The 14729-nt window shown below is 35.6% G+C and overlaps 1 protein-coding gene across 1 annotated transcript in view; it reads right to left on the bottom strand.

The window, feature by feature from the left end:
- Positions 1 to 14729, bottom strand: part of MAP3K5 (mitogen-activated protein kinase kinase kinase 5) — a 167604-nt gene that overhangs the window by 67935 nt on the left and 84940 nt on the right. Inside the window, 3 exon segments of the mRNA XM_023750205.1 lie at positions 2735 to 2888; positions 4994 to 5153; positions 10505 to 10617. Of these exon segments, the coding sequence (XP_023605973.1) occupies positions 2735 to 2888; positions 4994 to 5153; positions 10505 to 10617 (427 nt within the window).

Here is a 14729-nt window from a genome sequence, read left to right as displayed (position 1 = left end):
GAATTATATCTTTTCAGAGATTTTTTTTCCTAGTTAGCAGTTAAGTTATCATTGTATCATCTTGGTCCTATCAGGCCTTACTTTTATTCTGGTTTTGCTAGGGTGGTCTGTTTTAGTTTTGCAGTTATTCCTGGGGCTTGGGTTTCTATGTATCAACTAAGGACTTGGGGTGTTCACCAAGGTCTCATCACTCTATCTTGGCCCAAAGTCCAACTGCTTTATCCCTGCATGGTTTAAGCTCTGGAGTGTCTCCTCAGCTTTCAGCCTTCCAAAGGATGTTCTCTGCCACTTCAGGTCAGGATGTCTTAAATATCAAGGGAACTTACCTTTATAAGGTTTATTTAAGCCATATAGGTCTCATCCAAAACCCAATTTTAGTCAAAGACTGGGATCTATAGTTGTGTTTATTCACAACATGCTTACCCCTTTTTCACACTATCTGAAATAGCCAGGCAGAATCCTGGGTTTCATTCTTCAAGGATCCCCCTTTTCCAACTTTGCCTGCCCCTCATATTCAGATGCCTTAGAGCCCCAAACACTGGTATGTGTCTGCTCCGCCCAGTGAGAAAGCCATTCCCAATCAGGGCTCCACCTCCTTGGGTGCAGCCAGAAAAATGACCTTGGGGGAAAACTAATGGGTGAAGGTGGGACTCAGTTCAAGTACCTCACCTCCAAGGATTGTAGTACTGTGATAATAGCTGTTTCATGCCTCCAAATAGTTGTTTTGTGCATTCATAGGTATTTTTTAGCAATACCAATACCATTTACTCCATCATAGGAAGCACTGAAGGTCCAACTCTTTATTTTTAAATGGTGGCAACAAATCCTTCTTTTTAAAAAAATCACTGAGTGGTCTTTTAAACAAATGAACTTACACATATGCACATCCTCACACGTAATAAGAGGAACACTAATTAAAGCTACCCCAATATACCATTTTTCATCTATGAATTTAGCAGAAATTTAACTCTGACAATACACTTTTTGGAGAGACTGGGAAAGCAGTCAGCTTCGTATGTTGATGGTAGGTATGTCAAATGATACAATCCCATTGGAGGGCAGCATGGCAATATTAATCTATTTCACTTCTGGGAATTTATCCTCCGGATATATTTGCACATGTGTAAAACAGCATAGGTATAATGGTGTCTCATTTTTATTTCCTTTATTTGACTACTCAGTGATATTAATTTTCTCTTCACATGATTTGCCCATATTTCTTTTGTGTATAAATTAGGAGTTGGTTGAGGTTTTTTACACATTAGGCAAATTGATCATTCTGCAACATTGGTATTAAGTATTGTTTCCCTGTCTTGCATTTGTCATGTTTATGGTGTTTCATACTGAACAAAAATTTGAATTTTTAATGAAATCAAATTGATCAATATTTGCCTTTCAGGCTTACAGGTCCCTTTCTTGCTTAAGAAGGCCTCTCTCACTTGGACTATATACCTATATTCTACTAACTTCTCTTCATATTTTCTGGTTTAATTTTTTACATTCACATTATGCAGAGTGATTCATATTAAGCTAATTTAAATCAGATCGGAATAGCTAATATGAGTGTTTTCCTCTCACAGCTAATTTTCTAGTCGATCAAGTCAATAGTCAATAATTAAATACTTAGATCTGTGCTGTCTTCTCTCACCACCACGTTTACTAGCACCAGCGCACCAGCTCAAGGCAAGCTGCCAGCTCACTCTGAGAGAAGTGTTTTCCTGGCTACGCATAATCTAGGCTAGAAAATAAAGTTAAGTGTTTCAGTATGAAAGGCTTTTCAACTAAAGCTCCTGCTGCGTTTAAAGCTTCATCTGAAAACAAGAATAAAGAAAGCCTGTTAATGCCAGCAATTGATTTAATTAAATCAAACAGAGGATGCTATCAACAAGAACTACAGAACAAGATTTTGTGAAAAGAACTGAGTTGTCACCACCTCTGGGTATGGAAGATTGAGACTAGGAGCTCAAACAGAGAGATGTATGGCATCACTTTGAGAAGAGATTTATGCACATAGTGAATAACCAGTAATTCTTGCATTGGATGCTAAAGCTATATACTGCTTTAGATGGGATTCTGAGAGCTATGAGGGTGGGGATGCCACTAGCTGAGAAGACGAGCAATATATTTTTTAAAGTGTTTGTGTGTGTGTCCATTATATATATGAAGTTTGATAGAGACTAGCCAAAATTAGCTGCAGACCAAAACCTACAAGTCATCATTTCCCATGATCTAAAGCATTGTAAAGAGTGACTGTGGATACTACATCTAACTCTGACTCATGAGGATAATGAGTGCTGGAGATGGAAGAACAACGCAGGTGAGCCTGGCACTTTTCACCACAATAACGGCAACTGATATTGATGACGATGTCAACAAAGCTGGAGTCTGAATTAGAAGTACCCATCTGTCTGGTCTGAAGAGATGTCTTTACTCACTGAACTAAGAGACAATATTTTCTTGGGAAAGTGCACTTTACAACTTATGAAAAGAAACCTCCAAATTTCATGGCAAAACATGAAAATGTATCTCATTTCTCTGAGTTTGAGAAGTCATTTTAAAAAGTAAGCTAATGCAAACCAATGTGCAGAAAATAAATGTATTAACCACATGACTGTTGTTTTCAGGCATGAAAATCAGCATATAGAACTATTACAACCACAATGCAAGATAAACTTTAAATGAAAGGAACACAATAGAACTATAATTAGAGTTAAGTTAAACAAAGAGTACTCACTGGAAACCTAACTACAGTAACATCTGTCTTTGTGGCCTCGACCAGGAAGTCCATCCAGAAGTCCACGAGTTCCTGTATAGCCACAGGCTGTTCTGTGGTCAATTTCACAAAATGTTTATATATCAAAATTGTCTCTACAATAGACTTGAGGTACCTAAACATTAAAGATATAAAACACATGAGGCAAATTTAGAACCACCTGTTCCCATGTATCCCAGTCTTACTCAATAAGTGTAAATATGGCATTAAAAATTATGCATTCAGATTCACCAAACATTATCCATTATTTCTTATATGTCATGGACTTTCACACATTATCTCATTTCAATCTCACAAAAATGCAATAAACCGGCTGGTTTATAGCCATTTTAAAGATGAGGAAACTGAGGCTTAGAGGGTTTAAGTAACTTGGACTGGGTGATACATCTACTTAAAACATGACTTTTAAAATAATGCCTATATCCTCTTCAAGGAAGTGGTGAACACATTTATTTTAAAATATACTTCCTTAAGAAAGCTCTTCTAAATAGACCCTTCATAAGAGATCATTATTTTACCTGAAGCAACTCAGCTTATACATTACACAAAAATCCCCAAATCTGATAAGACAGCTGGTACCTCCAAGAAAAGAGTTAGCAAAAATGAGAAGCAAGGTAATTATAATGAGACAATGGGTATGCAAGCATACTGTAAACTATAAACATGAAAGCTAACATTAAGTTAATGGAAATTTAAGGCACTGTTTCATGGTTATTACTATTGAATAAAACAATGTTTGTTTTCTTGTCCATAGAAACCAGGATACCTAAAACCAAATCTCTTTGTACCTGTGCTTCAGTCTCAACCTCCTCTACCATCAGAATGGTTATCATGAAGAAACAACAAATTTGGCTACATTTAACGCATGCATTTACTAGTTCATGTATTTCATGTCACTTGCTGACTGCCCTCTGTAAACATACTACTGACAGTACAACTCTGTTCTCAAGTTGTGCACAGTGCTGAGGAGACAGAAGGTAAAAGGTATTATAGCACCATGTGATCAATATCAACAAAGCTAATACTAAACAGACATGACTAACAATATCTGAATGCAGAAAAATGAAAGAAGAAAATTTCATGAGATGAAATAATCACACGTGTATGCAATGATATCCATGAACTTGTATCTGGAAGCAGGGAAGGGTTAAAGGTCAGGGTCTGATTTTGAGCAGATGTGATTTATGGGTGTCCCCAGGTGGAGAAGGGCGCTGCAAGAGGCATTCCCAAGCAGTATGGCATGTTCGGTGTGAACGGACAGCAGCGTAGCAGAAACCGAGGCTGGAATGACTAAGCGCAAACCTTGTTTGCCAAGCCAAGGAGATGGACTTTATCCCTTAGGCTGAGGCACCATTGGACTATGTTGATTTAAGGATTCCTGTGGAGGGGGAAGGTCAGAAAGATCACAATGGGAGTGACGCTGGGGAGGATTTGCTGAAAATGAGAAAATCCCTTAGGAAGGTATGAGGACATAACAGGGTGGCCATCTCCTCAAATGTTTCCTCTGAGGAAAACAAGTCGGTGGCCTGGGCTCAGAGCTGCTCTAAGCCTTTCTCAGTATCATTGTTAACCTTTAAAAGTCTTTATGGATAACGGTCAATCATTACATATGATGCATAATAAAATTAGCACTGTTTTCAAAAACAGTCCTAAATGCAGATGGAATTTTTTTTTCATCTCTCCAAGCATCACATACATAATGATGAGACTTGGGTGCATGCCAAGAACAATTTGAAATTAGAAAAACACACACACACATAAAGAGAGAGAGAGAAAACACCAAAATGTGTCAGTAAACCCTAAGTAAAGAGAATGGTAATTCCAAAACTGAGATTAGATCATAAAGGAAACACAGGGCATGTATTTGGAGCAGAGGCCTGGGAGGCTGAGATGGAAACTGTAAACCTGCTGATTAGATTTGTAGGTATAAAGTTTGAGGCTTCTGCATGATTTATGTGGGTAACACTGGGTGAGTGGGTTGGTCAATGTGAGAGAAAGGCTAAGCCAGTAGCCGGCAGACATCACCTATGTCCAAAATCATCAGAATCTATATTCAACACATTTTACTTATAGACATCATGTTTTTCTCTATATTCTGCATTTTATTCTGTAAGCATATCAAATAATCTAATTGTAAGTTCAACAAATATAACAATTTGGAAAGAAGTGATAGGAGCTGTTTATGAAAAGCAATTGTATAAACACGTAACAGTGTATTACCATGCCGGTGTCTTCAGTTTAAAAAGCTTTTCAGATGCTTGAATGACTCTCAAGTGGTCATTGGCCAAAACACTGGCCCCCAGAAAAAATCCAACTTCCCAGTAGCTCTGGAGTTTTTCCAAGTTTCCCTTTTTACCAAGAAGGCTACTAAGCTTCACCCCTAGAAGACGGACAGGAAGTACAACATTACAACACACAGCAAGTAGGCAGAGCTGACTTCTTATTAAAAAACAAAATGAAGCGTTCATTCTTTCTTTCAGATTAAAATAGCCTTGTTCTGTTTCGGGTTATAAAAGGTGTTTGAGTTCATTGTAAAAATGTTAGGCTAATCCTAAAGGCACAGAGAAGAAAGTGAAACTTACCATTAACTTAAAAACTCAAAGGTACCTGCCACTGTCACTTTGATGTACATCATTCCAGAATTTGTATGTATGTCTGTATATGCAAAAATTAAAAGGTGCTAACACCAAGTGTCTTGTTGTATAACCTCCTTCATTCCCTTATTATATCATGGATTCTTTAATTACTTGAAAGGGAAATATGCTAACATTCTATCAGTTAGTTGAAATATAAATGTGTACAGTATATATCTTTTGTAAGAGTAAAATGCTACAATCATATTATATGCAAAAAGAATTATATACTACAGCGTTAAAAATAAGGAAGCTGACAGAAAAATGTTCTCTTGATTAATGTAACAACATTTGAAATCAAGTAATCTAAATCCTCCAAGTTTGTTCTTTTTTACAATGTTTTGGTCCTTCTAGATTCTTTGCATTTCATTAAAATTTTCATCTCTACTCTGTCTTATATTATTTTTTCATTTGTAATTATTTTGCTTAAAGAGAATATATCCTTGCAGAATTGTTTAGTGCCACTAACATCCATAATTGTCAAGAAAATTATCTGAGATTTGGGAGTAAGATAAAAAAAAAGGGGGGAGGCATCATTTCAATATTACATAGGGGTATATCCACTCAAGGAGTGTCTACGAAAAGTGTAGTTAGTTCATCTCACTATCTTGTATTTATTAAAGATCTCAGATGTAGAGAAGTTTCTTGTTAACTTGTGGGGTTTTGTTCAATAGAGACGCAAATAATTTCTATCTAGTAAAACAGATAATCCCTAAGATTATGACCTCTTGAACACAAACCAGTTTTTTAAAAATCAAACTCAGAAATCTTATCCTAACATTTCTTTGTTAAATTATCTGTAAATACCCTACTTCTTAAATGCTCTTTGAACTGGACATATTCTCCTACTAGCTTCGGTATCAACTGAGTTAACTAAAATGTCTCACATGTGTCCATTTTATAGTTTCTGAGTTATAAATGTATATTTTTTGAAAATTATACTTTAACGAAACAAAATAATCTTTAAAAAACTTTATGCTACTTTTTATTATATAATTCCACTTAAGCCATGACTATTTCAGGAAGAAGTCCACTCTTCACATTTTGTGATAAGTTAAAAAGAAAATAGCTTTGTCACTTTAAAATTTTGTGAGATAAAAAAAATTACACATGTATATGCAACAACATCCATGGTCTCCTTTCTGAACATAATAAAAAATATAATGAATACAAATGAAAGAAGAAAGTGTGTGAGAAAAATGAGATGGAAAAACATGTCTCTACCAACCTCAGTTGAAAATGAGCATCTCTTTATTGTGTATTATGTGCAGAACAATGAACCCAGGACTGATCTATCATTATACCATGTCAACAGGAAGTACAACATTACAAACACACAGCAAGTAGGCAGAGCTGACTTTTTATTAAAAAACAAAATGAAGCTTTCACTCTTCCTTTCAGATTAAAATAGCCTTGTTCTGTTTCGGATTATAAAAGGGGTTTGAGTTCATTGTAAAAATGTCAGGCTAATCCTAAAGGCACACAGAAGAAAGTGAAACTTACCATTAACTTAAATATTATTGATTAAATATTAATCAATAATATTAAATATTATAAATATTATTGATTTTAGAGAGAGAGAGAAACATCAATGATGAGAGAGAATCATTGATCAGTGCCTCCTGCATGCCCCCCACCAGGGATCAAGCTGACAACCCAGGCATATGCCTTGACCGGAAATTGAACCATGAATTCCTGGTTCATAGGTCGATGCTCAAACACTGAGCCACACCAGCTGGGCCATGTCAAACATTTAAGTAGGGACTAAGAAAAAGTTTAATAGTAAAGGGAGTTCAATAATAGTTTTAAATAACATTTCAGATTTATTCTTCCATACCAGAAGTTCACTCTGTGAGGGTGATATTTAGCTTTGGCCTTGGCATAAATCTATGATTATGACACCAAGACATTCAGCATTTGGACAAAATGTTGTTTTTATGGCAAATAGTATTTTAGCATATGGATATGTCACAATTTATTTACCCAAATGCAGCAGATGACATTTTATTACTACAAACATTCCTGTACACATAATTTTGTGCACTTATTCAATTGTTTCTTTATAATAAAGTCCTAACCCTGGTCTTGCTTCATGCAGATGCACTGATTTTAAGTTTTGATACATTTACCAAGTTGTCCTTAGAAATGCTGTACCAATTTATATTGTCACTGGTGGCACCTGACGATAATCTCTTGCCCACACCTTTCCCAATTATGGATACTATCCTGTCCTTTCATCTTTACCGATCTGATAGAGAAAGAAAATTGCTTTCTTTTTACCATTGAGATTGATTTTCTTTTCATGTTTGTATTTCTTTTGTGTATTAGCTTTTATGTTCTTTCCACATGCTGCATGAACCCTGTTTCTACATGAAGATATTAATCTTTTAGGTATGAAGTTATGAACATGGCTTTAATTTTTATATTTAGAAGCTTCCCCCCCCTCAAGGAATACAGGAATAAACATCACATGCCCCTCTCCCCCACATTTAGAGACCATTTCCATAGGAACAAGTCCCAGAAGTAACGTTGTACTTAGTGCTAGGCTACAATATTTTTAAGGGTCTTGGTCCCTAGGGCCAATAGCTAAAGCACTATTACTGATGTACCTTTTTATACCTTTTTACCACTCCTTATCAGCTGGCTATTTTTCTTTTTAAAAAATTCTGGCTAAATTTATACACAACAAACAGTATGTCACTCCTGTTTCAAATATCAATTCTTTGATTCAGTTGTCTGTTTCGGTAATTTAAATAGACAATGCTTTAATTAGAAGTGGTTGGCTTCTAAGAACTGAAGATATTTTTAATAGTTTAGTTTCATGATAGATTTACAACTTGGAGCCACTATTAGATTCAAGGCTGCTTTAATGGAGGAATTTAGGAAACAGAGCCTTTATTGAACACTCATTAGATGCTCAGCACTGTGCAAAGCATGTTGGAAATGTAACTCTCAATTCATACAAACATACAATGAATTAGAGCTTTTCTCTTTTCTTCAGTAAGGAAAAAAGAGCTCAGAGACCTTTAACAACTTGTCTAAGGTCATACAGCCTCCATAAATAGAGGAGATTAAATTCTTTCCATTTCAATTTTCCATTACGGAGAATTTCAAACATACATGAAAAGAGAAAAAAATGTAACAATGAATGGCCATACTTTCAATTATTGCTAACATTTTGCTCTTGCTTCATCTTCCTGAATATTTTTGTTGCAACATTTCAAATTAAATTACAGACATCATGACATTTCACCCTTAAGTGTTGCAGCATACACCTAAAAAATTCTATTCAATTATTGCACCTAACAAAAATAATGATCCCTTAATATTATGCAGTCTTATCAAGTCCTAATTCAAATTCTCTAATTGTTTCCCAAATATCTCCTATAGCTTTTTTTTCAAACCAGAATCCAATCAAGAATCATTAATGGCATTTGTTTATTATGTTGCTAAATCTCAGTAACCACTCCATCCACACTTTTCCCCCATGACAGAGTTTTTAAAGAGACAAGGAGGATGGTACTGTAGAACGTCCCCACATTATGGATATGTCTGACGGTGCTTCATGGTGATGTCTGATTTATTTTTCTAGACACTGTGATTCCTATTAACTAGATGTTAGATCTTAAATTCGGGCTACACATTTTTGGTGAGGCTATTTCACAGCAGACGCAGTTTGCTCCATATTCACCACATCAGGAGGCCCGTGTGGAGCCATCCCACTAAGGATGCCAGTTGGATCACTGACAGCCTGGTCCCTGGAGGGGATGTACAGGTACGTTTGTTGCTTTGTGACTAACAAGCAATCTGTGAGTGAGCTTTGGTACCGTGTAAATATGGCAAATAATTAAAAAAAAATAAACATTTTCATTGATCCGGGCCAGAATCATTATTTCAACATCACTATCAGTTTTATCATGCGTTCTACTCTATTAGCTAGCACTCTTTTGAAGAATACATTCTTCTGAATAAAATACAGTTGGTATGTAGCATGCTTTAAGACAGGGGTGGGCAAACTTTTTGACTCGAGGGCCACAATGGGTTCTCAAACTGGACCGGAGGGCCGGAACAAAAGCATGGATGGAGTGTTTGTGTGAACTAATATAAATTTAAAGTAAACATCATTACATAAAAGGGTACGGTCTTTTTTTTTTTAGTTTTATTCATTTCAAACGGGCCGGATCCGCAGGCCGTAGTTTGCCCACGGCTGCTTTAAGACGAGCTTTATCTCACCAACTGGATGAACTATAGAATGTCTTTAAAAGAAATGGAAAGTGCTTAATTTTTCCCCTATAATACCCAATTTTCTGAGAAGTTGGTCACCTCCACAGATAACAAATGAGTTGATTTGTGCTTGGTGATGAATTTTGTTTTGATTTCTTTGTCTTAATTATCTTTATAGATTCACAGATTTTAATACTCAGTGATACAAATTTTATTTTTATTACTCCTTGAAAATGAGATTCAAATAGTGATTTGTCTCAATTCTAATCACATTGTTCTTTTATTACATCATCATTACTGATGGAGACCCAAACCTATAATTCTGACTCTCTCCCATAACGTGTTATAGAGTTAAAAAATTCCACCGAAAATGGAGCCTATAATTTCTTTTAAAAAAAATATATTTTAGTTCATTTTTTTACAGAGAGGAAGGGAGAGGGATAGAGAGTTAGAAACATCGATGAGAGAGAAACATCCATCAGCTCCCTCCTGCACACCCCCTACTGGGGATGTGTCCGCAACCAAGGTACATGCCCTTGACCAGAATCGAACCTGGGACCCTTCAGTCCGCAGGCCGATGCTCTATCCACTGAGCAAAACTGGTTAGGGCAGGAGCCTATATTTTCTATGTTAGTTTGCACTGGAACAATAAATATTAACCAGGGTGTTTTTCAAAACAGGTAAAATAAACTAAAAACTGATTTAAGTCCCGATATCAGGATTCTGCACCATAGTTGGAAACACTAAACAAGGAAATATAATAAAAAAATTTTTCAGGAAGTCAGATGAGATAGAAAGCAAAAGTCTATCTACCAATGATTCTTTTTCTTTGTATAAAGTTGGGTTCCCATGTAAAATATCAAGCTGTAATTACCAACTTTCCGGAGCTCAAAGGAAGATTCAAACTGTTGCCCAGCTGCCAGAAGAAGAACTGCATAATTAATTCCTGACTGTAGTGTAGGCTCACTTTCAAATGCCTTTTTGAACCTATAAAAAAACAACAACAAATGTACAAGTTTACTTTCTCAGTCATGAAACTCTTGGTGTGCAATAGCTTCTGTTTGCATAACTCCAACGCCTGAGTAAGTAAAAATATTCTACTGGCCTTCACCCAGAATCAAGTGTGCTATTAGGATTTAATGCTTAAGTGACTGCATATTCTCACCCTCTGCTCCATTGTATTCCACCAGTTAACCTACCCTCTCCATAGCAGCCCAGTCTTTGGAAAATGTCCTCTCTTCAATAGTTTACCAGAAATGTGAGATAGTTTGTATTGCGCATGTATATGCAGTGGAAATTTTAAAATGAGAACTGTGCACATATTTTTAAAAGTGGTTTTATAAAAAGCCTTGAAAATACACAGAGCAATGAGGAGGATCATCTGGGTAACATACTAAAACAATCAGTTCCATAAGGGTGGTATAGAAATGAAATAAAGAACGTTAATTACACTAAGAAATTAAGAAAAACAGAGATTGTGCCTGTGCATACTAATTTTAGCTCAAAGTGAATAAGAAGCCTTTTCTGAATATGCATGACACTAAATATCAACCTTTGAAAACACTTCAGCATTGTAAAAGACTTCAGTGCTTGCAGAGCCACTGTATTTTCAAGGTAACACTTCCATTCTAGGGTTTTTTTTCACATACATCATTCAACAGGCAACAATATTCAATATCATTTCAATTGGGTGCATGGAGAAGAAGAAAAGTAAAATAAATGCCCTAGTGACTAATAGAAACTACTTAAGACAAACATAAAATGAAATCTTTATTTTAAAAGAATCAGAATGAGGACAATATAAAGATTAAATACCTCATGGATGACTATTTGATGACACAAGAAAAGGTTATATAGAAAAAATACCTTATAGTTTCAAGATAAAGGTGTTCATATATATATTAGCTTCAAACAGAATGGAAAGAAGGACATAATACAGAGCAGAAATCAATGAAATAGAAAACAGATGTGCACCAAAGGTTATCAGCACTGGCAAAAGTTAGTTCTACAAGAAAATTAGTAAAATTAATAAACTCATAGGCAGCAGACTGAGAGAGAGGAGTGAGAGGAGAGGAAAAGAGAGAAAATACAAATTGAAGGTCCTACTGGCATTTAAAAAGAAGTAAAAGGATATTCAAAACAACTTTATGACAATAAATGTGGCAATTTAAGTGAAATTAAAAAAAATTCTTGACAATCACATATTAGCATAACACATGGGGAAAAATGAACACTCTAAATAGTTCTTATTTATTACAGAATTTATAAGAACCTGAGATTTTTGTCATCTATCTTCCCCAATAGAATGTAAGCCCCATGAGAGCAAGGAACTTGTCAATAATATTAAGCATTGAATCTCTAGTACCTGAATCATCAGACTGCCTGACACATTGCAGGTGATTACAAAATACTTGCTGAATGAAGGGAAGATGCATCTACTTCTCACCAAGAACTGGGCTGAGACAAGTGATAAACACAGCGGTATGTAGAAGATAAAAGTAATCTATTCACTTCTTTCAGTAGTCTAAATCCTGACCTTGATAAAAACCATATGATCAAAAAGCTACAGACTGAATTAAATGAGTGAATTGCATATCACCTTCAGTGCATTACATTTTAACATTTTTGGAATTCACCACTTTATAAAATATTGACAGTGTATTTCCTTGTGCCTACGTAGGGTCCTTTCATTTACTGCCAGGGAGAGTTCCGTTTCCTTTGAAGAATTGGTATATGATCTTTTTTTCATGCAACTACTAAAAAGCTTGAAGCTCAATTATACCAAGCATGCTGATCCTTATTATTGGCATATTTGTATTCTCTGGTTCCTTGGTGCTGATTTTCCATATATATTTTATCATTCCATTACTTTTTTTAAAGATTCAAACTTGATAAAAAAAAATACATATAGCTGTTAAAATACTGAAACCATCCATTCTGGCTGAAGATGATGCATTTTTGGGTAAGTGTGCCACAGTATTATATGACAGCAAACCCCGTGGCTTGAAATGCTATTCACGCCATGTCCCTGCATTATTGGTTTCGCTCCACTCCACACTGGTTTCCCTCTGGGATCTAGCTTGAAGGAGCAGCTTTCTCTGGGAATTAGCCAAGGAAAAGTACACATAGCACAACCACAACAGGGCTCTTAAACTTCTGCTGATAATCAATCAAGACACACACCAAACCTGGTGCCAGGGGGTGACAATATATACTCTTCCTACAAAGGGGAACAGTGTCTCTCTAACAAAGAATACAATATGGCACAGATAACATTTGAAAAGCTCGGATTAACACCAAATGGTAAAAAGAAACAATTTTAGCTGGCTCAGATTACTAAGCACTTCCTAGGTATGAGGCATTATACTTGACCCATCAGGCTTAATATTTCTAAATCTGACAACTCTTTAAGATAAGGAGGATTTTCTCAGGTTTACTGATCAGGAAACTGAAGCATGGAAATATTAAGCCATGTAATTTATAAGTGGTCAGGCAGGAACTTTACCTAGTTCTGCTGGATTCCAAGGCCTGAGCTCTCTTCTCTGTATCACTTTGCTTACCCATTGGTATGTGTTAAAAAAATTTTTTTGGCCCTGACCAGTTTGGCTCAGTGGCTAAAGCATCGGCCTGTGGACTGAAGAGTCCCAGGTTCGATTCCGGTCAAGGGCATGTACCTTGGTTGCGGGCACATCCCCAGTACGGGGTGTGCAGGAGGCAGCTGATGGATGTTCCTCTCTCATGGATGTTTCTAACTCTCTATCCCTCTCCCTTCCTCTCTGTAAAAAATCAATAAAATATATTTAAAAAAAATTTTTTTGAAGTCCTTTTTCATTACCTTTTCTTTTTCTTTTTTCTTTTCTTTTTTTTAGTGAAAGGGAGTTGGGTGAAAAAGGAAAGATAATAAAAAATAAAAGTAGAGAACTGTTTTCATATTAAGGATAAAGTTTGTACTATACAACAGAAATAGATATCAATGAATTCTTGCAAAGAATGGTGTTTGTCACAAAATATATTCAATTGATCTTATTAGACTGAAGACTAGCATTTGCAAAAGAATGATATGGCAAGACTGCTGAATGTGCCCATAAAAATGCACCAAATAAGAAATTTTATGTCGTCGAAAATGTCAAGGTTTTTAACTAGCAAGACGATAAATGAACATGAACAATATGTTAGTTAGTCCTTACGTAAAGAAATCTCTAAAAATGGTTAATATTTTAAACCTATCTATAAAGATAAATAAAATGCTTATATGTGAGTGAAGCTAAATGAAAGAAGACTTCATGAAGAAAGCAAATCTTAAGGATGGAACCAGACATTCACATCTTAAGAGAAGTCCAGTGGCTTTGAGTAACTGCACACAGGCATTTCCACTACTGTTGATTTTTTTCTATTTTGGTACTAAATACTTGTGGAAAGAAGATAAGTAATCTGTATTCTTCAATTCATTATTATATTAAAAAGATGAAAACTTCTCGTTAAGCTTTCAAAGCAATAGATTGTGTTCAAGGGTTGCTGCATTAGCACTGCATCTGTCAGCGGATTGCAAGCTAGCTCTAAGTACTTGATTGTGGAGTGATGTCTTTAGAAGAAAGCCTTAGTTCACTTCTGGCATCTGCACTGAGACGTTCAACAAAGTCAAGAATAAAGGAAATATTCCTGAGCTGGTTATTTCTACCTAAAGAACATGTACTTGCTATCAAAGAAGAAACTAAGCTCAAGTCAAGTTCTTTCTATTTAGCTGTCATTTTCCCTCTCTGTGATATAACAGCTGTGATTCTTTCTGAGAGACATACAAGTAATTAAACTGAATTTCATGGTGCTTTACATCTCTAGGGATATTTCTGAAATTATCATTTTTATAACCCAGAGGTAAAGCAATACAGCATTAGAGAAAAGCTATTGCCAGATTACTTTGTTCACTCATCTGAAAATGGTGGGGCCCTCTATTTAATTCAAACTATGTATTTGTATATATTCCTTACAAAAGAAAAGTCAGAAAGAAAATAAAGAGCCCCAAATTGTTTTTAACTATGTTTTTCCAGTCCTTTTATTATGTGGATACTTCCCTCCCCCAAAAAAGAGAATCATGCTCTTTA

The sequence above is a fragment of the Myotis lucifugus genome, unplaced genomic scaffold, assembly GCF_000147115.1.
Source record: "Myotis lucifugus unplaced genomic scaffold, Myoluc2.0 scaffold_11, whole genome shotgun sequence".
Classification (NCBI taxonomy): Eukaryota; Metazoa; Chordata; class Mammalia; order Chiroptera; family Vespertilionidae; genus Myotis; species Myotis lucifugus.
This window is presented reverse-complemented; position numbering and strand designations above follow the sequence as displayed.